Raw genomic sequence first — 19,307 nt, forward strand, 5'->3', positions numbered from 1 at the left:
GAAGGGAAAGAGCGCAATTGTACAAGGAAATGATTGTGGTGGTGCAGAAGGTCCATTGCAAATACACATCCGTGTTGGAAAAAACACGCCTTTGATAGTACCGTCCTCCTGCCTTCCTTCCTTCCCTCCCAAGCTAGAAGGAACAGTGTTCCCCCACTTTGTCCCATGGAGGAAGCAGCAACACTCACCCAACTTTGATCATCCTCTTCCCGCGTCACCACAATCACTTCACCCTTGGAGAAAGTCAGCTCCCGAGCCTTGTCCCCCTTGCAGTCAACCAAGGCCATGACTCTCTTCGGCCGTCCCTTAGCCTGCAAAAGTGGAAAACGGTAGTCGTCAGTTCTACACAACCCTCTTTCCCTTTCCACAGCCCTCAGTGGTTCTGTGAAGCCTAAACAGAATTGCAAACAGGCACCTCATTGATGAAAGGGTGAAGAGTTACCCACCCCTAGCCACAGGTTACCCAACCCTGCCGAAAGCCTTGTCACCCATTTTGCAAGCCAGCAGGGGAGAACCTGTGACACCTCCCCCTCCCAGATGTTGTAAGACTACATCATCCCTGATATGCATATTTATTGTGGATTTTTTTTGGGGGGGGGGTGGCTAAGCTGTTTGAATCTTCACACTTAGCCTTAGGGTTCTTAGCAATCTCTGCTGGGCACCCCTTTATCTTATTTACTCGAATCTAATGCTCACCTTTTTGGCCAAATTACACTGCAAAAATCAAGGTACGCATTAGATTCGATGGCACATTTACATTTGCCAGCAAATACTTTTATTGGTTTCAAGGTTCCGAAAATTAAGGTGCACATTAGATTCAATAATTAGATTCAATACTTATTTATTTTATTTAGTAAATAAATTTATTATTTAGTAAATAAATTTATTATTTACTAAAGCACGTGTTGCCCACTCTTCAACCAAAAGAAAAAAGAAAAAGAGGAAAGGAAAGCCTCCTGCAGAGGCTTTTCAATATCTGTAATTAGAGAGTTCTTGTCCTAAAGGCTTGCAATTAAGACACAACTCAAAAGGAAAAGGGGTTGGGAGGGAAGAGGGAAAAAGCAAACTCAGGTATTAGGCCTTAGTTACAGATTTCTTCTAACAAGCAGCTGGAATGGAAACAGATCAAGGAGGAGGAGAAGCCAAAAGTTTCTGGGCTCTCAGCTGATACAGTCCTGCCTCTCCCTGTGCTATAGCCTGCACATATCACCATAGGAAAGTTCTACACCTCATGCTGCCTCACGAGAGGTCCATCATTCTATCCTACCAGCCATACATGCTCTTCGCCTGAAGCCTCTAGGGGCAACCACAACCTCTTTCCACAACAGCCTTTATCATCTGAACTTACATCTCAATGGCTCGATTACTGAAATGGATGCACACTGACTATTGGCCCCAGATACCGAATGCTGACAGCATCACCATCTCACAGAACTCACCGGGGCAAACCTTCTTGGCATCGGCACGGGGGGAGGTGTCTGGGCCAGCATCGGAGACTTGCAGGAAGGCAGTTCTTCTGGGCAACCAGAGCTCTGAGGGGAAAGTGGGGTGCCAGGCAGCTTGCCCACGGAGCCACTGCTGATCCGCCGATAGGATCGGGTGCTCTCAGAGCTGTAGAGGGAAGAGAAAGTGCATGTAAACAAAGGGTAGCCAAGGAAACTCCTGCATGCCAGGAAAGGGCAGCGCCACAGGCAAAAGTGGGTGGAGCCACAGATGTGACTCTAACCTTTGTACACTCCAGCCAGAAACGCTTTCCCCCCAGGCAAGCAAGAGGCTTCAAAGGCACATTCCAGCCAGGCAAAAGCACTCAAGGGAGGTGCAGATCAAGGCTGGTAAGGGCTGTGGCCCAGTGCGAGTCCTGAACCCCAGGCCCGAGGTTTTCCAGCCTAGCCCTAGAGCAATGGTAGCAATACATGCCTGGTGGTCTGCATTCAGTTCAGACCTAAAAATAACATTAGTTTGGTTGAGGCGGGACAGAAGGGAGCAAAGGCTCCACCTGCACTATGCGTTGAAAGCATCATCCTACCACTTTGAACAGCTGTGGTTTCCTCCAAAGAATGCTGGGAAGCCAGAGTGCTTTAACAATTGATCCCTCTCTCTGCAGAACTCTGGGAAATGCAGCTGTGGGAGAGGAACAGGGGGTCTCCTAACAACTCTCAGAAACCTTAACAAACTACATTTCCCAGGATTCTTTGGGAGGGAAGCCATGACTGCTTAAAGTGGTACGATACCGTTTTAAAAGTATAGTGCAGGTGGTGCCAAAATCAGTTTTCCCCAGGCCATTTATGGTGACCATACCTTAGACTAGGCCCTTGAAGCTGCTGCTAACATACAAGGTGCTTGGCTTTCAGGCCTTTCCACAACTGACACCTCCTGATCTCACCTGAACTTGACCGGGTTGGCTTGTCCTTGTTCTGGAGAGGTCCCAGGAGAAGGCTGTAGCACTGTCGCCTGACTGGGGTCCGATCTTCTGCGCAGGGAGCCACTTTCCTTTTCGGAGCAGGTTTCCCAGTAGGCTGTGCCTTTGACTTCCACAGAATTGCGGAAGCTTGACGGCTGCCGGGACGTGCCACCATCTGGCATTCCAGGGGCGCTGGAAGTGGACAAGTGCCGCCCCTCAGGGACATCTGGCGACTGAGGCAAGGACTCTGAGGGGTCTAGAAAGAAATGGGAAATGAATTACCTACTGAAGCAGAAACCGAGATCTCAGAATTACATTGGCTAAGTAAACAGAAGGATGGAGGGTTGTAGTCAATGTTAGCCATACTCAGAGTCCTCTATATCCACAGAACTATAATACCTAGCACCCATAACTTAAGTCAAGATCCTTCAGGGAAAGCCATGTGTTTTAAATGTATAGTATGGATGTAGCTTATGCCAATGGACATGACTAACTTAGGCCCTTTAGTTTTAATGGGTCTATTAGGAGTAAAACCTAGTTGGCTATATCCTGGACACTTCGTACCTGAAAGGAATGAGCAGTAAATAGAAGGTATCGGGCAATGATTTTAGTGCTTAACGGAGATACTGGATACAAGCTCTCAATGGATGCTAAGATCTTTCTACTCGGAGCACATAGGCAGCTGCTTAGGAGTTTGGTGGTTACAGGGACGGCATTACTGACTGCAAAACTGAAGGCAAGAACATCTGCTGGATATGCAAACATCAGAATGTAAGAATCAGAAAGTATGTCTGTACACATAAACGTAACATAATAAATATTAATGTGAGGGGAAATTATTTGCTCACAAGATGGGTTCCATTTTATTCAACTCTCCAGCCAATGTGCCCCAAGAAAATGTCCATGTAGAGGTCTTGGCTATAATCTAAGATATAATGCATAGACACACACATACAGTATGTATAATATAAATATAATACATGGGTTTTACCCACATTGTGAATTTAGATATTGTATAATATGTGTCTCTGTGTGTGTATACACACTTCATTTTCAAATTGCAATAGACTTGCTCTTTTTCTACTGGGGCTCTGATGCACACCTTTGTGCAAAGCATGTGGTCAGCCTTGTCACTGCTTGGCTCTACTTACCCAAAGCACTCTGCCCTGGTTTTGTCTTGGAATTCCCTCTGGTGGGATTTTTGACTGGCAGCGGTGGTGGGGTCTCCTCACTCTTTGAGCTTCGCAGGCCAGGCCGTGAGGGGACCAGGATGGTCTCGTAGGTCTTGTTGCTGATGTCTATACCTGTGCAACTCCACCTGTTTGGAGGGAAGAGGGCAGGCTGGCCTGTGGTCGGAGACGATGAAGACCCAAAAGACCGCTGCAGTGGGCTCACCTATCGGAGAAAGCAGCAAAGCTCTGTTTCAATATCCCTATACCTCTTAGCTCACTGTTCCCCAGCCTAGTGCCTCCTAGGCTTTGTTGGATTACAACTTCCCACATCTCTCACCACTGAGTCATACTAGTTGTTGTCTCAAAACATCTAGAGTGCATGACATTAGAAGAAGGCTGTACTAGATGCTCATTCCCTTCTTTCACTGCACTCAGGACCAGTTCCTGAAACCAACCCTTCCTCTGAGTCTTAAGGGCCTCTCCATGGCACAAAAGCACATTCCAATTTGAGGCAGCAAATGGTGTCGAAATTGGTGCACATCTGAAGAGATTTGTGAGACACGAGCAAGAGCGAAGGCCATAGGAGTGAACCAGAAGAGCCCTGGCTAAAGACCCGTCTACTTCAACACTCCACTTTTCACAATGGCCAACATGATGCCTCCTGAAAACCTACAAGGAGGATACAAAGGCAACAGAGCTCTCCCATTGATGCTTCCCAGCTGGTATCAGAAACAGACTACCTCAAACCATGAGGTTGCATGGCTGGAGAGAAAGTAATGAGGTGAGAGAAATGGGCCAGTCTAGATAGGTGGAGGACCTTGCAATGAAGTTACAGTCAAGCTGTGACTGTGGATGCAATGTTTATGAACCAGTTGAAGGCTTCTACCAGCTCCTTCTTTGTACAACCCCAGGCTGGCCATGTAGGTCCAGCCCTCAGAACCCAAGAACTGTCCTCTTGGATCAGACCAGAGGCCCATCAGGTCCAGCATCCTGTTCTCACAGTGGCCAACCAGATGTCTATGGGAAGCCCAAAAGTTGGACATGTGTGCAACAGCGACTCTCCACACTTGTGATTCCCAACAACTGGTATTCAGAAACATTGCGTCTTAGACAATGGAGGTAGAACATAGCCTGCCCTCCATGAATGCCTGACCATCTTTTAAAACCCTCACAGCATCTTGTGAGAACAAATTGCATAACCACGTGCCCTCTGGTTTCCCAACCACAGGACATCATTTACCAGGGCAACCAGAGGGCAAGACATCCTTACAGCAGCTTCAGTTCTTTGGTTTGCAGAGAAATACCTTCAGAGGATTTACACTGCGTAGGACAGACTACAAGTTCCATGATCCCTAACCACTGGCCATGTTGACTGGGGCTGATGGGAGCTGGGCTCCCCACTTCTGAATAAGGACAAACACAGTCAGAGCTCCTAACACACAGCACCTTCTCATCCAGCTCATCTTCACTGTCATAAGAAAACTCCTGAGGGGTTTCCCAGTCGTAGTCCAAGTGTATCTGGGAAGCCAATTTCCCCGCCTGGGCTTGCTCCAGCTGTAAACAAAGCGGACACAGAGACTCCATGGTCGGTTTACCAATGAGAAAGACCCTTCTGGTTCCTGCAAGTGATGTAGTGCTGCAAAACCTAACGTGCTTGGGGACACAATGGGGCTTACCCCCCCCCCAAGGAATCATGCACTGCAATCCTTCCAAATGCTACAGGAGGCAACGATGGGTCTGCTACTAACAGTGCAAACCATATCTACCCAGAAGTAAGTCCCACCAAGCTCAACGGATTCAACAACCAAGGAAATGTGAAGGCCAGAAACCGTTTTCGTTGTGAGTCCCAGAAGACATGCTCCCTGCAGACCTTTTCCATCTGGCCTGGGAAGATGGAACCTTGACTGACTCCAGCTACAAAAGCTGAGGCTGCTGAATGGACTCTTGGGCAGGGGTGTTGTTGGGGGGGGGGGCGTTGTTGCAATTACTGATTTTTTTTATATCTTAATTTTAGATCTTATAATTTACATGGAAAATGCTCGATTTGGTTGCATATTTTTTGGTGTTTTATTTATTGTTTAGGACCATTCTTGTTACGTTGTGATTATGTTTTTTTTTTTCCCCATGTTGCACGCTACCCTGGAGCATTGTTTGAACTAGGAAAAGGTGGCATACAGATTAAATTAAGTAGGCATGCATGTAAATGTTCTTAGGACTGTAGCCATAGCCAGTCAATTCCAGCTCACTAACAAGCACTGTTTGCAGGGTCCCCTCTGCCTGGACCTCAAGGCCCCTCCGCAAGCCACACTGCTCACCAGTCCTTAGCCACACCCTCCTCAAATGCCTTTGCCTGTCTGGAATGTGGCCACGGACAGTGATAATGCCCAACTTTCCTTCATGAAGCTCAAGATGACATACCAGATTCTCTCCTTCCTATTTAACCCCCACAGCAACCCCACGGGGTAGGATAGGGCAGCAAATAGTGCCTGCTGCAAAAATCACCCAGCTAGCTTCATGGCTGAACGAAAAATTGAGCTCTGGCATCTCAGGTCCATCACTCTAACCATCACACCATGTTGGCTTTCAATGTTTCACAGATGACCCCTAGCTTCACCCCCAACCTACCAAGTCTTCACACTCAGTATGCTTGTACCTCCTCGCCACATCCAGAGGTGTTTCGCCAGCTGCATTTACTGAACAGAGAGAAAAAAACAAAGCAAGGCTGTAGGAGGTGTGGGGAGGGAAGGGGCATTTTAATATATTACCCCCACTTGAAAGAGGGCATAGAGCTGTTGACATATGTGGGCATCCCTTGCGCTGGAGCCAGAAGCTGCAGTTAGTGCAGAATGCTTCAGCATATAACACCTCGCTCACAGATCTGCACTGGCTGCTGACTTGCTATGGGGCTGAGTTCAAGGTGTTGCTGCTATCAGTATAGAAAGCCCTTAATAACTTTGCCTCCGAGATTTCCTTGCCCCATATATATCCGCTTCAATCTGCAGAACTGCTCCTGTTACAGGTGCCACATAATACATGTCAGTGTGGTGGCACCTAAACTTTGGAACTCCCTGCCTAGTGACATCAGCCGGGCGCCTTCACTTATCAAGTACTCTTTTCGGCACCTGCTAAAAACATTTTTGCTTAGGCGAGCTTATCCAGAATGCCAATGTGTGTTTTAACCTGCTTTTAGTTTATCGTCAGTTTTTCCCGGAACACTTTAAATTGTTGTTTTTAACTGCTTTTACCAAGAATTTTATGGTCTAATTATTACTATTATTTTGCAAACTGCTCTGATGTTTTTTGCAATCGAGCAGTGTATAAATTTTATGAAATAACCAAACCGAGGCTCATTTTGTGCATACCTGAAGAGAAGCGTGCTTACGGATTTGCACATCTTAGAGGAAGTCACCTGGGGGACATATCCTACCTGCATTTGTAGAGGCTTTCCCCTTCAGCAGGAGCTTGATGCAGTTGGGCTGATTATACTGGGCCCCATAATGCAGGGCTGTGCTCCCATCTGGAGTGGGCCGGTCCAGATTTCCCCTGAACACAGACAAGACAAACGAAGGACAAGACAAAATCCAGCTTTTTTAAAAAAAGAAACTGAAAACACAAAGCCTAGTTTGTCAGTTCTCATGGCTGCAGGGGCGATTTCCTTAATCTTCCTCATGCCCATCTCCTCTCTCCAGGCTTCTCAGTCACCCCCTCATGCCCTTACTTTAGGAAAAAGTCTGAATTAGCCAGAAATTCAGAGTCTTGGGGTTGTGTGCAACGCAGCACTAAGCAGATAATTCCGTCAGCACCAGGATTTCTCCTTGTGCAACAGAACAGTCTCTCCCTAAATCTGTTCTGGGGGTTCCCTCAACCCTCCAGAGCAGATTTTGGGGTGGCATAGTGTGTGCACGGGATGGGGGGGTGAGGAAGAGAGGAGGGGAAATCCCCTTGCACTAACGCAAAATTTTAGTTGAATTCCACCTATACGTTTTGCAAATGCGACCTGCATCAACAATAATACACTAAACTTAATGAGAGTAGAGAGACCACAGCTCAGAGGCTGCAGGCAGAAGGACACCGGTTCAGTCTGCCTCATCTCCATGTAAAACTGGGCAAGACCTTAGCCTTAAACCCTGAAGAACCATGGCCAGTCAATGTGGACAATACTGAGCTAGAAGAGCTAATGATTTGACTCGGGTAAAGCCGCTTTCTATGTTCCTCTGAGTTCAGGGTTCTTCTCAGCCATTCCTTCCAAACAGGACACTCCATTTCTCTATCCCCACGCCTCTAGTTTTACATTTCTTTCTAACATTTCTCACATTCTGTGCCCACTGAGCATGCTCAGTTCTTATCAGGCTATTTGGGAGGGCAGGGCTCTCCTCAAGTTTTTGTGTCTAAAGATTTTGTACCTTTGCAAAACTCAAGATTCCCTTAAGCAAGCTTGATAACTCTTCCTTGGTCATGTTTGCACCATACATTAAAAGAGCATGGCTCCTGGGAACTGCAGTTCCCTGGCACAAAGGTACAATTCCTGGCACCCTTTATGAACTACACTTCCCAGGATTCTTTGGGGGTGACCCTGATTTCTCAGTGGCTCCATTTCTACCAGCACCCACCAGCTGTGGCCATTATTAGGCAGACTGATATCACATCCAACTGAACCTGATTGCACAACTCTATGTGCAGAATTCTGCCTTCCTGCATACCTCCTTGTCTATAGGTAGTGGAGAGTTCTCAACGCTGAGCCTTACCCGTTCTGAATAATGAAGTCAACCAGGGGGAGGGAAGTCTTGTTGGCATAGCGCACAGCCAGATGCAAAGCCCGCTCACCTGGTTCCTATGAGAAGGGCAAAGAGGCAATACTTTGCAAACCTTTCTGTGCTAGAGCTCTGCTCTGATAGATCAAGTCAGATGAGGTGGGGGAAGGACAAAAACCAATCAACCACAAGTCAAAGGAAATCCTGTGTAAGCTGCCTGGGTGTTGGCTCTACTGTTTGGGCTCCCTGCCTCTACCAACCACTCCTATATCGGGAAGTTTTTAATGTTTGATGTTTTATTATGTTTTATATATGCTGTGGCCGGGACACGGGTGGCGCTGTGGGTTAAACCACAGAGCCTAGGACTTGCCGATCAGAAGGTCAGCGGTTCAAATCCCCGTGATCGGGTGAACTCCCGTTGCTCGGTCCCTGCTCCTGCCAACCTAGCAGTTCGAAAGCATGTCAAAGTGCAAGTAGATAAATAGGTACCGCTCCGGCGGGAAGGTAAACGGTGTTTCCGTGCGCTGCTCTGGTTTGCCAGAAGCGGCTTAGTCATGCTGGCCACATGACCCGGAAGCTGTATGCCAGCTCCCTCATCCAATAAAGCGAGATGAGTGCTGCAACCCCAGAGTCAACCACGACTGGACCTAATGGTCAGGGGTCCCTTTACCTTTACCTTATATATGCTGTACGCCAGCCGGAGTGGCTGGGGAAACCAGCCACCACAATGTGGCAGGCCATTATTTATGGGGTCTTGTGATGCCGAAATGCTTCCAGCTAGCTAAGTGATGGCTCACACCTCGTTCCAGTGTTTCCCCCGCATGCACACCCAGTTTTATTCTGCTCACCTGGCCTTCGGGGCTGGCTAGAGGTTTGGACAGGTCATGGCCCTCTGCAAAGGCCTGAAGCAGAGCCAGGAGATCCCTGCTCCGGATTGCTTCCCAGAGGCGGCAAGGCTCATCCCTGGCTGCTTTGTGAACATACTTGCGCTCCATGTACTTGGCCATGATGAATTCCTTCCGGGCATTCCTGCATGGAGGGAAGATGGAGAGGTCTCAAACACGGCACCTAACCCATTGCAATGGAGGAAACCCTGCCCACAGCTGTCCCAAGGTGGTCTCAAACCACCAACCTTTTGGTTAACAACCAATGCACTCTTCCCCCCCCCCCCCATTTCAGTTTCTACTCACATATCGCTGCTTGAGGAGGGTTTCGGGCTAACGGGGACTGGCAAAGTGGCCTCCATGACTTCATTAAACTTGGCATTGCCAATGCTGACTGCCAGCTGTAAGAACAAGGAAAGGAACCGGTGTTACTGGAGGGGAGACGTATCTCCATGAAGCATCGAGGACATACAGGCTTTGGGTGGGTGGGTGGGTAGGAGGGGGAAGGTCCTGGGCAAAATCTCTCCCTGCCGGGCCCCCTCTTCTGTTTTAAGAGGCCTTCCCAGGCTTCTTGACAATGGTTTGGGAGGATCAGTGGTGCCCTGAGCAGCGATGAAAGCGCACCATTAAAAACGCTCCCCACAATGCCCCAGGGAAACAGGGCATTGTGGGAAATGGGAATGTAGGCTAGACCCAACTGTCTGGCCGGGGGGGTAGAAAATGAAAAGGAAGCCCAGGGCAGGCATCAGCAGTGGGTGTTGCCTAAGGATGCCATGTGACCATAATATTACTGTAGGTAGAAGAGCTTCCCATAGGTGTCCATTTGGCTAGTTGGCAAGGCAATCCAAGGCAAAAGACCTCCCCTCTCCCTTCTCTACTCCGGACAGCAAGTGAAATCTCTTTTGTTTAGGGAGCCGTTAGAGAAGGACAGGGATAAGAGGATTTAGGAAACTCTTTGCTGCTTAACTTTTTGTATTTGTTGCCGTGATGGGATGATTTGCTCTGGATACATTTCTATAATATGTTTATGCATTTCGATTACTTTCTCTTATCCTTGAAAATCTAAACTACGCTAAAAGAAAATGATGGCATTTTAACCCAATATATATATTTTAAGTCCCCACAACCACCCTGAAGGTATGAAAAGGCAGAGTATAAAAAGGAAAAGGGGTCCCTGATTAATTCTCCACAAGGAGCCTTTCCTTCTTTATTTTAGGGCCAGGGTGGGGAACATACGCTGGACTACAGTTTCCATAACCCCTGAGTATTGCCGATTCTGGCTGGGGCTGATGGGAGCTGGAGTCCAGCAGCTTTAGGGGGGGGCACAGGTTCCCTATTCCTATTTTGGGCTATCAAGCTTCTGCCTTTCCCGGTGGCATTGCTTTACAATATGTTGCTCTTAGGGACACAGCAGCTACTGTCATGCAAGAAGAGATCTAAAGCAGCAGGACTGGGGAAACTATGGCCCTCCAGATGTTGTTGGGACTACAACTCCCATCATCCTTGACCACTGGGCCATGCTGGCTGGAGATGATGGGAGTTGGGAGTCCAGCAACACCTGGAGGGTCAGAGATCCTCTACCCCTCATCTAAACCAACCCCAAGGGCACTTAGCCGGTTCCTGCTAGATTTAAAATCTGTTTGTAGGCACAAAAATACCTGGTTTTACACCAGATTTAGCTTCCCACTGTTGTGCCGGTGGGTTCAGGATGCCAAAGAATTTGATGCCACCATGGAGGAAGCAACTTTGGCAGTGTTGCTACAAAAAAGAGAGAAGTAAGGAGGCAAAACAGAAGTGGGGGAAGCAGTGGCGTAGCGTGGGTTGTCGGCACCCGGGGCAAGGCAAGTAATTTGCGCCCCCTAACCCGTGGAGCCAGGTAGGGGCAGAGAGCTGCGAGTGCGAGCGCGCGCCCCCAGATGTTGCGCCCGGTGCGGCCGGCACCCCCTGCACCCCCCACGCTACACCACTGGGGGGAAGGCTCACTCTGTTTCCAACGCACAGCCTTTGTGCTTACCAGCAGTTCAGAAGTGCTGAGCACATCCAGGGTCAAAGACTGGATTCGGGAGTAGTGCACCCCCAGCTCACGGTGGATCCCTGAGCACTCGATGCATGTCAGAATGCCAAGGTTGGTGGAGAGCCACGTGGGATCTGAGAGAGAAGCCAAGTACAGAGATGCTACATGAAAAAGGTGTTTTCTCCCTGCCAAGACTCATTCCTTTCCCACCTTGACATGTAAGCAGGTTACAAAAGGACAGTGGGTACAAGCTGTTGGAAGCCCCATGGAAGTGAAGGCAATGGCTGAGAGACTCCCTGGCACAGCCCTCATCCATTTCAATTGGGGTGACATGGAAATATTCCCATTGGACAATAATAATAAATTTTATTTATATCCCGCCCTCCCCAGCCGAAGCCGGGCTCAGGGCAGCTAACAACAATCAAATAATCAAACAATCAAATAATCCAACATTCTAAAAACATTTCATTATAAAAATTAATTAAAATCAAATAAATGGCAACCGTTAAGCAAAATTCTGTGCAGGTTGCCAGAGGAGGAAGTCAGGCTGGGCCCTGACCAAAGGCCTGGTGGAACAACTCTGTCTTGCAGGCCCTGCGGAAAGTTGTCAGGTCCCGCAGGGCCCTAGTCTCTTGTGACAGAGCGTTCCACCAGATTGGAGCCGCAGCCAAGAAAGCCCTGACTCTAGTTGAGGCCAGCCTAACCTCTCTGAGGCCTGGGACCTTCAGGATGTTTTTATTTGCAGACCGTAGGTTCCTCTGTGGGGCATACCAGGAGAGGCGGTCCCGTAGGTACGAGGGTCCTAGGCCGTATAGGGCTTTAAATATAGGCAATACATTTATTAGTACAAAATGGAAGAGAAGTCATTCATTTATGAGGAATATTATGATTATAAAATTTCATCTTTTTTGTGTACAGTAATACTTGTCCATCTATGATAATAATAAGTACGAACATACTCTAAAAACAGTATGTATAATTGTAAGAAAGTAAGATGTAAAGATATACTTGTGAGCAATAAAGGAAAAACTAATAATAATAAGAAAAGAAATATTCCCATTGGATCAGAAAGCTTATTGAGACTTGGGCCTTGGATTTTGTAAGAGGTCGCATCCAATCAAATCCTTTATTAAGGCAACCAAATACAGTTGTAGCCAAACAACTTATGAACTGAACTTCTTAACAAAAATAAAAGCTTGACCCACACGGTAAATAAAAGCATACAAGTGGCAACCATTTTCCTTCCAGAAAATTACGACTTCATGGTCTGAAAATGCAGGTGTGCTTTGCTGAGCAAAGGTGGATTTTGCTCAGTTAAGCATTCCTCTTCTCCCTGCTGCGATTTTAAGGTGGGGAAAGTACTGGGAAACTCTGGACAAGGCAGTGGCATCGACATCCTTTCATGTTGTGTTGCAGCACCCATCCCTGCTGCACCTACCTGGGGCTCCACAGTCACAGCATTGCCTGTTGCCTGGCATGTTCTTCACCTCGCCAATGATGAGTTTGGTGAGCTCTTGCAGCCCCCCATCTGCCATGCTGCCGGCTGAAGACACGCACCCCCCTGGGTCCCCCTTGAAAGCGTTGCTGAGTGCTTCGTCCTTGCTGTTCTGGAGCACCGACACCCACCTGGTTCGTGGGAAAGAACACCCATCAGGAACCCATTTAATTCGCAGGCCAGGACAAATGCCTTTAGTGACTGCAGTCACTAAAGAAAGACCTTTTTTACATTTAAAGAAATATTTCCATTTCTTTAAACAAGAGCGCATACTTCAGTAACATTTAGGAATTAAAAAAACAACAACAATACAGGTGAATACGAATTTAACACGGACACACAAAACATAAAATTTGGGTTGTTTCATTCATGGAAAAAATAATTGTCGGTGTTGGGAGGTAGTAACAGTTCAAAACAGATTTGCTTTATTTATAAATATCAGGATATTGCCCTCCAGATCTTATGATACTATTACCTAAAGATGAAAAGTTACTAGGCATTCGAAATAGCAGACCACTGGGGTCACCTAGCTCAATATTGTCCACACTGACATCCCACCTGCACTATACATTTAAAGCAGAGACCCTGCCACTTTCACAGCCTTCCCAAAATGATTCCTAAGAACCGTAGCGTGTTAAGGGTGCTGGGAGCTGTTAGGAGACCCCTGTTCCCATCAGAAAGCTACAATTCCCAGTGTTTCTTGGGTAGAGGGATGGACTGTTAAACCACTCTGGAAACTGTAGCTCTGTGCAGGGAACAGGGGTCTCCTAACAGCTCTCGGTACCATCCATGAACTATCATTCCCAGGATAGTTTGGGGAAAACTGGCAGGCAGCAGCTCTCCAGGGTTTCAGACCAGCATCTGGAAATGCCAGGGGTTGAACATGGTATCTTTCTGCATGCAAGGCAGATTCTCTACCACTGAGCAATGGGCTTTTGGGGAGAAAAAAACCCCAAAAGAAACCAGGGATGTAACAGCAGGAACAGAAGTAAGAACATATTTATTTCCCCCTTAGCAAATGCTTGTTTTCCCCAATCAGAGGGGCAGGAGGCCTAAGGCAGAGAGAGCAAGCAGCAAGGGACTTACACAATACATTCATGCTCATCCTCTGCTTGGAAGTGGTAAGTCCTGTTATCTGTAAGGAGAGGAAATTTGGGTGGGTGAAAGAGTAAAGAAGCATGAAACTTCTCTCAATTTGTAGCACAACAACAACAACAACAACAACCAGAGTTCATGGCATTTTAAAATGGGAAGGGAGCTCAGTGGCTATCCAGCTGCTCAGTCCAGGAATCTTGCAATCTCAGCTGCAAAGAACTGTACCCTCAATGCAGCTGCATGTTCCCAAATGGTAGATACCGTATTTTTCGCTCTACAGGACGCACCAGAGCATAGGACGCACCAGACCATAGGAGGGGGAGAACGGGGGAGGGGGGAATCTCCCCCTCTCTGCTCAGCGCCCCTTCAGCGAAGCGGCAGGAGCAACGAAGCCCCTTCCATTTCTCCTCCTGCTTCACTGAAGGGGCACTGCGCAGAGAGGGAAAACTGTGCAGCGCCTCTCCAGCGAAGCGAAACCTGGAGAGCAAGAGGTATCGGTGTGCACCGACCCCTCTCGCTCTCCAGGCACTCTCCAGAGTTCGCGCTGCGCTCCGGGAGCTTCAGGCAGCTTCAGCGAAAGCAACACGAAACCTCCAGAGCACGGGGGGAACTCTCCCTCTGCGCTTCGGAGGCTTCGCGTTGCTATCGCTGAAGCCAAGGAGCCCACATTCGCTCCATAGGATGCACACACATTTCCCCTTAATTTTTGGAGGGGAAAAAGTGCGTCCTATAGAGCAAAAAATACGGTAGTTAGACTCTCTGGCAGCTGCCTGAATATGCTGCAGTGTTGTGGGTGAACATATCAGACGACATAGCAATTCTTCAAACAGCTCTTGTTTATTCACAGGCCAGAACAGAACTGAACTGAAGGGTTCAGTCAGCCTGCTTATATAGAGCTCCAGTACAATGTAACTGTAACAATTTTCTAGAACTATCCAATCACTGAACGTCACTTTCGATCCCTTATTTGCATAACTATCTACATGCAGCTTAATGCAGACTGCAAACCCTCCTCCAACTACTGCAGCCCCTAATTTATCCTCCCTAAATATGGAGTTTCCCTACACATCAACAATCCGAATAGGAGATCTATATCAATTGCATAAGGAATCTCTGGATTTATGCAGGAGAAGTTGTGGGACAGCAGTAGCTGGAGGACAATGCTGCTTGGACCAGGGGGAATTAAAGGGGTTTGTCATCTGCATTAAGCCAAATCCTGGACAGTCCCTCAATCTAGGGCGGGGCCAACCCCTGCATAGTCCCCAGCCTCTAGGCATAAAGAGCAAAGAGCAGAAATGTTAAGCATATATGTGCAACTTCATGCAAAAAAAGAAAAAGACTTATAAAGTGGGTGGGCATTCACAGAACTAAAGAACAGGGCACCTGTGAGTGTTGTCTCAGCCCAGGAATTTGTATTTGGTAGCAGAAATGTGCTCACAGTCCTTTCACACAAAAATACAGTCCTGGTTTCTTCCACCCAAGTTTTGTTCATTTCAGAATTCTATTTTTTGTTTTGTTTTTGTTAATGGGTAAGAGTTGTTGCTGTGGTTAGAATACTGGGAGTGATGTGTCCTTGGTGATCTACTGCAAATCAACCAAAGACCAACCAACCAATAGTTATGAACAAACCCTTTACATGTGGCTAATACATACCAAGTCAGGCATATATATTTGTAGTTTTCACATCAGTTCACAGTTCTCAATGATAGGTTAAAAATATATTACAACAATTCCAGGAAGGCAAATTCTGAAGGATTCATGAAGAAATGATATTGTTTGTGATGTTTTGAAACAACAGATTTCCAAGATACAGTTCAAGTGTTTGCATTTTCTTATTTATTATGCATCATTGTATATTGTGCAGTGGGCAAAGATATTTATATGAATTACAAGAACAGAAAATGTTTGAAGGTTTAGTATAAACTGTGTATTTTTTTAAAAAAATTACAACCCCCCAAGTCACTATTTAAAAAATGAACATATTTAAATGTTTGTTTTTCAGAGTTTCAGATTAAACTGATTTGCAGCTGACCTCTGGGGCAAAGTTCATCTCAACCTGCAGAGCAGCAAGTGTTTTGCTTCAGAAAAACTCCTTGATGTTATCAATGCTCTTGATAATGTTTAGGAAAATATTGGGTTTTTTTTAAAAAAAAAAAAAACAACAACAACCCATAGCTAAATGAGTTGTAAGAGTTAGATAAATGCCAATAAACTGAAGTTAACCATGCTACCATGCCCTCATTCCATGCATGCAACAACATAGTTGAATCCCACCCGTTGTTGTTCGTTTGGGGCATCCGTCTGCCTCGAGAGACAATGGAGTGCACCTCCAGGGGTGAATTCAAACCACTGTGTTAGCAGCACCAGTGACCTCCCCAGGGCACAAACCTGGGGAGTGTATGGAGTTCCTGGGCTGCCCAGATGACAAGATCCTTAGATGAGCTATCTTCCAATGCTGACAACCCCACGTCGCCCCTCGCTACCCTACAGCATTGTGCAGAAACTGCCTTCTTGACTGTCAGACCTGCTATTGGTCTCGCCCACTCAATCCCGCCTGCAGGGTACATGAAGTACAGCGGTTTAAATTCACTTACGTGTCACAAGGTCAAAGGACTTTTTATCCTCCGGATGAGGCCTCACTTGGCAGGTCAACAGATTTAACTTGACGGGAGGCCGATTTATCTGCATAAAAGGCAAGAGAAATGGTAGCAGAGTAAGCAAACAGACTCTTCCCTATGGCCTCTATTCGCCCCAAGCTCCCTGAGCTTCAGACTGGAAAACTATGTAAGTGGAATGGGCAAGATTCTTCTGTACCTACAATGTACCACGTAGCAGTAGAATGGAGGCTATAGGACAGGGGTAGGCAACCTAAATCCCGGGGGCCAGATGTGGCCTAATTGCCTTCTCCATCTGGCCTGTGGACAGGCTGGGAATCAGTGTGTTTTTACATGAATAGAATGTGTACTTTTATTTAAAATGAATTTCTGGGTTATTTGTGGGGCCTGCCTGGTGTTTTTACATGAGTAGAATGTGTGTTTTTATTTAAAATGCATCTCTGGGTTATTTGTGGGACATAGGAATTCGTTCCAAAATATAGTCCAGCCCACCACATGTCTGAGGGACGGTGGACCGGCCCACGGCTGAAAAAGGTTGGTGATCCCTGCTATAGGATTTTCTCTGGCACAGAAAATACCAGCTCTAACCGCACGAGGGCATATTCAAACCACATATTAGACACATATGAAACCTGGTCAAATCACCTTGTGGGTTTAGGGTTTTCTGTTTTTATTTTACCACATCAAAGAGCAATTTACAAAACCAGACCTGACATAAGCAGCAATCCATAACCACTAAGGGGGGGAAGCGGTTATGACCACCACAGGAAGGTCTGAGGACCACACAGGCAACAAAAAGAAAACAGTACGAGTTAGGAAAGGAATGAAACACGTTGCTGTTGGCTTCCCATCTGTCTTGAGAGACAATGGAGTGCACCTCTGGGGGTGAAGTCAAACTGCTGGATTAGCAGCACCAAAGTGACGTCCCCGAGGTGGAAGCCTAGGCCGTGTACATGGAGATCCTGGGCTGCCCAGACAGCAAGAACCCCCTCTCAGCCTCGCTGATGTGGTCCAAAGGAAAGGAAAGCGGTGTGTTTGGAAACAAATACCTACAAGAAAACTGGATGAAAGAGAATGGAGAAAGAGGAGCTGGCCAGGGAACATGGAAAATGAGTTCTGAGAGGTGAAGCAAGGACAGAAAAGGGACCTGGGGGCTGTGCTCCGAGGCACAGAAGGTTAACCCTTCACTACACCCAACAGGGGCCCAGCCTCCCTGCTAACCCCAGGCCCCATCAGAAACCACCTTCAACAGAGTGGCAAGATATTAGCAGGGCAAGCCGAGAGAGGCAAAATGATTTCATTTCATTTCGTTATTACAGTGGTACCTCGGGTTACATACGCTTCAGGTTACATATGCTTCAAGTTACAGACTCCGCTAACCCAGAAATAGTACCTCTGGTTAAGAACTTTGCTTCAGGATGAGAACAGAAATCGTGCTCTGGCGGCGCGGCAGCAGCGGGAGGCCCTATTAGCTAAAGTGGGCAGTTCGAGGTTAAGAATGGAGCTCAGGAACGAATTAAGTTCTTTACCTGAGGTACCACTGTATTACACTTACTTCCCTCCATTTCTCCAAAGAGCTGGAGGTGGCGTAGACACTTTCCCGCCCTCTCCCTTTCAGCCTTCTGAGGGAGGAGAGACTGAGAGATAGGGACGGACCCAAAGACACCCAGTGGGTTTCATATGACTGAGTGTGAATTTGAACCCGGGCTCTGCCAGATTCTAGGGTTACCACTCTGACCTCTTTACCACACAGTGGCTCTCGTGTGGGGATAGCTATCAGAAGGGAGTTAGGGAACCTCCAGCCACAGGTCAAATCTATCCTGCAAGCCTCCAGCGGTTTCCCCCAACCACGCACACCTGCCCCACCCCGGACATCGCACATTCGCTAAAGCCTTGAAGGAATTCCTTTAGAAAACCTCAATGCACATCAGTGCGGACACACCTGTAGCTTTCAGGCAAGCAGGCAACTCTTTGGGCAAGAATTTCCACACCCACCTCCCATAAGCCCTACGTACCGTGCTGTGCGAAATAGTGAGGCATCCATACTTCACGCCACACTTCCTCTTCTGCCACACTTTCCGAATCCTGGGACACCAAGAAAGAAAGGCAGCGCAAATGCAGTTTTATATCCCAGATTATCTCCCCTGGAAGTCACAAATGGCAAAATGCTGGACTTCCTGTCTTTAGAGACTTGGCATGCATTTTCTTTTGGCAAAGGATCCCGTCAAGTTAATGGTTGTGTGGGGGGAAGCATTTTTGGAGGGACGCGGGTGGCGCTGTGGGTAAAAGCATCAGCGCCTAGGGCTTGCCGATCGAAAGGTCGGTGGTTCGAATCCCCACGGCGGGGTGCGCTCCCGTTGTTCGGTCCCAGCGCCTGCCAACCTAGCAGTTCGAAAGCATTCCCAGGTGCAAGTAGATAAATAGGGACCGCTTACTAGCGGGAAGGTAAACGGCGTTTCCGTTTCTGGCTCGCCAGAGCAGCGATGTCACGCTGGCCACGTGACCCGGAAGTGTCTTCGGACAGCGCTGGCCCTCGGCCTCTTTGAGTGAGATGGGCGCACAACCCTAGAGTCTGTCAAGACTGGCCCGTACGGGCAGGGGTACCTTTACCTTTACCTTTATGCATTTTCTTTTGGCAAAGCATCCCGTCAAGTTAATGGTTGTGTGTGGGGAAGCATTTTTGCACCCTCAACGCTAAATAATTTTATTGCAGGGTGATCATTGCAGGCAAACGCTTTTAAAGGCCAATCTTCAACAGGTGGCAGAAAAAGTCAGCTGGATGAAACATGGGTGTGTGCCCATATGTGCGCATGCAGACACACAGAGAGATTTATTCTCATTTATTCATTCACTTCACATAATTCTAGATTAATTTTTCGG

General features: G+C 47.4%; 1 protein-coding gene across 3 annotated transcripts in view; it reads right to left on the bottom strand.

Annotated features, from left to right (window-relative positions):
• Positions 1 to 19,307, bottom strand: part of ASAP3 (ArfGAP with SH3 domain, ankyrin repeat and PH domain 3) — an 80,440-nt gene that overhangs the window by 4,844 nt on the left and 56,289 nt on the right. For all 3 annotated transcript variants that reach the window (XM_083454882.1, XM_083454880.1, XM_083454881.1), the window contains exons 11-25: positions 18,443 to 18,512; positions 16,407 to 16,494; positions 13,804 to 13,852; positions 12,661 to 12,848; positions 11,223 to 11,356; positions 9,515 to 9,609; positions 9,173 to 9,353; positions 8,319 to 8,404; positions 7,001 to 7,116; positions 6,199 to 6,266; positions 5,020 to 5,127; positions 3,553 to 3,796; positions 2,384 to 2,657; positions 1,440 to 1,611; positions 189 to 311 (exon numbers count right to left, since the gene is read on the bottom strand). In XM_083454882.1, coding sequence (XP_083311008.1) covers positions 189 to 311; positions 1,440 to 1,611; positions 2,384 to 2,657; positions 3,553 to 3,796; positions 5,020 to 5,127; positions 6,199 to 6,266; positions 7,001 to 7,116; positions 8,319 to 8,404; positions 9,173 to 9,353; positions 9,515 to 9,609; positions 11,223 to 11,356; positions 12,661 to 12,848; positions 13,804 to 13,852; positions 16,407 to 16,494; positions 18,443 to 18,512 — 1,996 coding nt within the window. The remainder of the gene's footprint in view (positions 1 to 188; positions 312 to 1,439; positions 1,612 to 2,383; positions 2,658 to 3,552; positions 3,797 to 5,019; positions 5,128 to 6,198; positions 6,267 to 7,000; positions 7,117 to 8,318; positions 8,405 to 9,172; positions 9,354 to 9,514; positions 9,610 to 11,222; positions 11,357 to 12,660; positions 12,849 to 13,803; positions 13,853 to 16,406; positions 16,495 to 18,442; positions 18,513 to 19,307) is intronic.

The sequence above is a fragment of the Podarcis tiliguerta genome (assembly GCF_965153285.1).
Source record: "Podarcis tiliguerta genome assembly, chromosome: 8".
In the NCBI taxonomy this organism is placed as follows: Eukaryota; Metazoa; Chordata; class Lepidosauria; order Squamata; family Lacertidae; genus Podarcis; species Podarcis tiliguerta.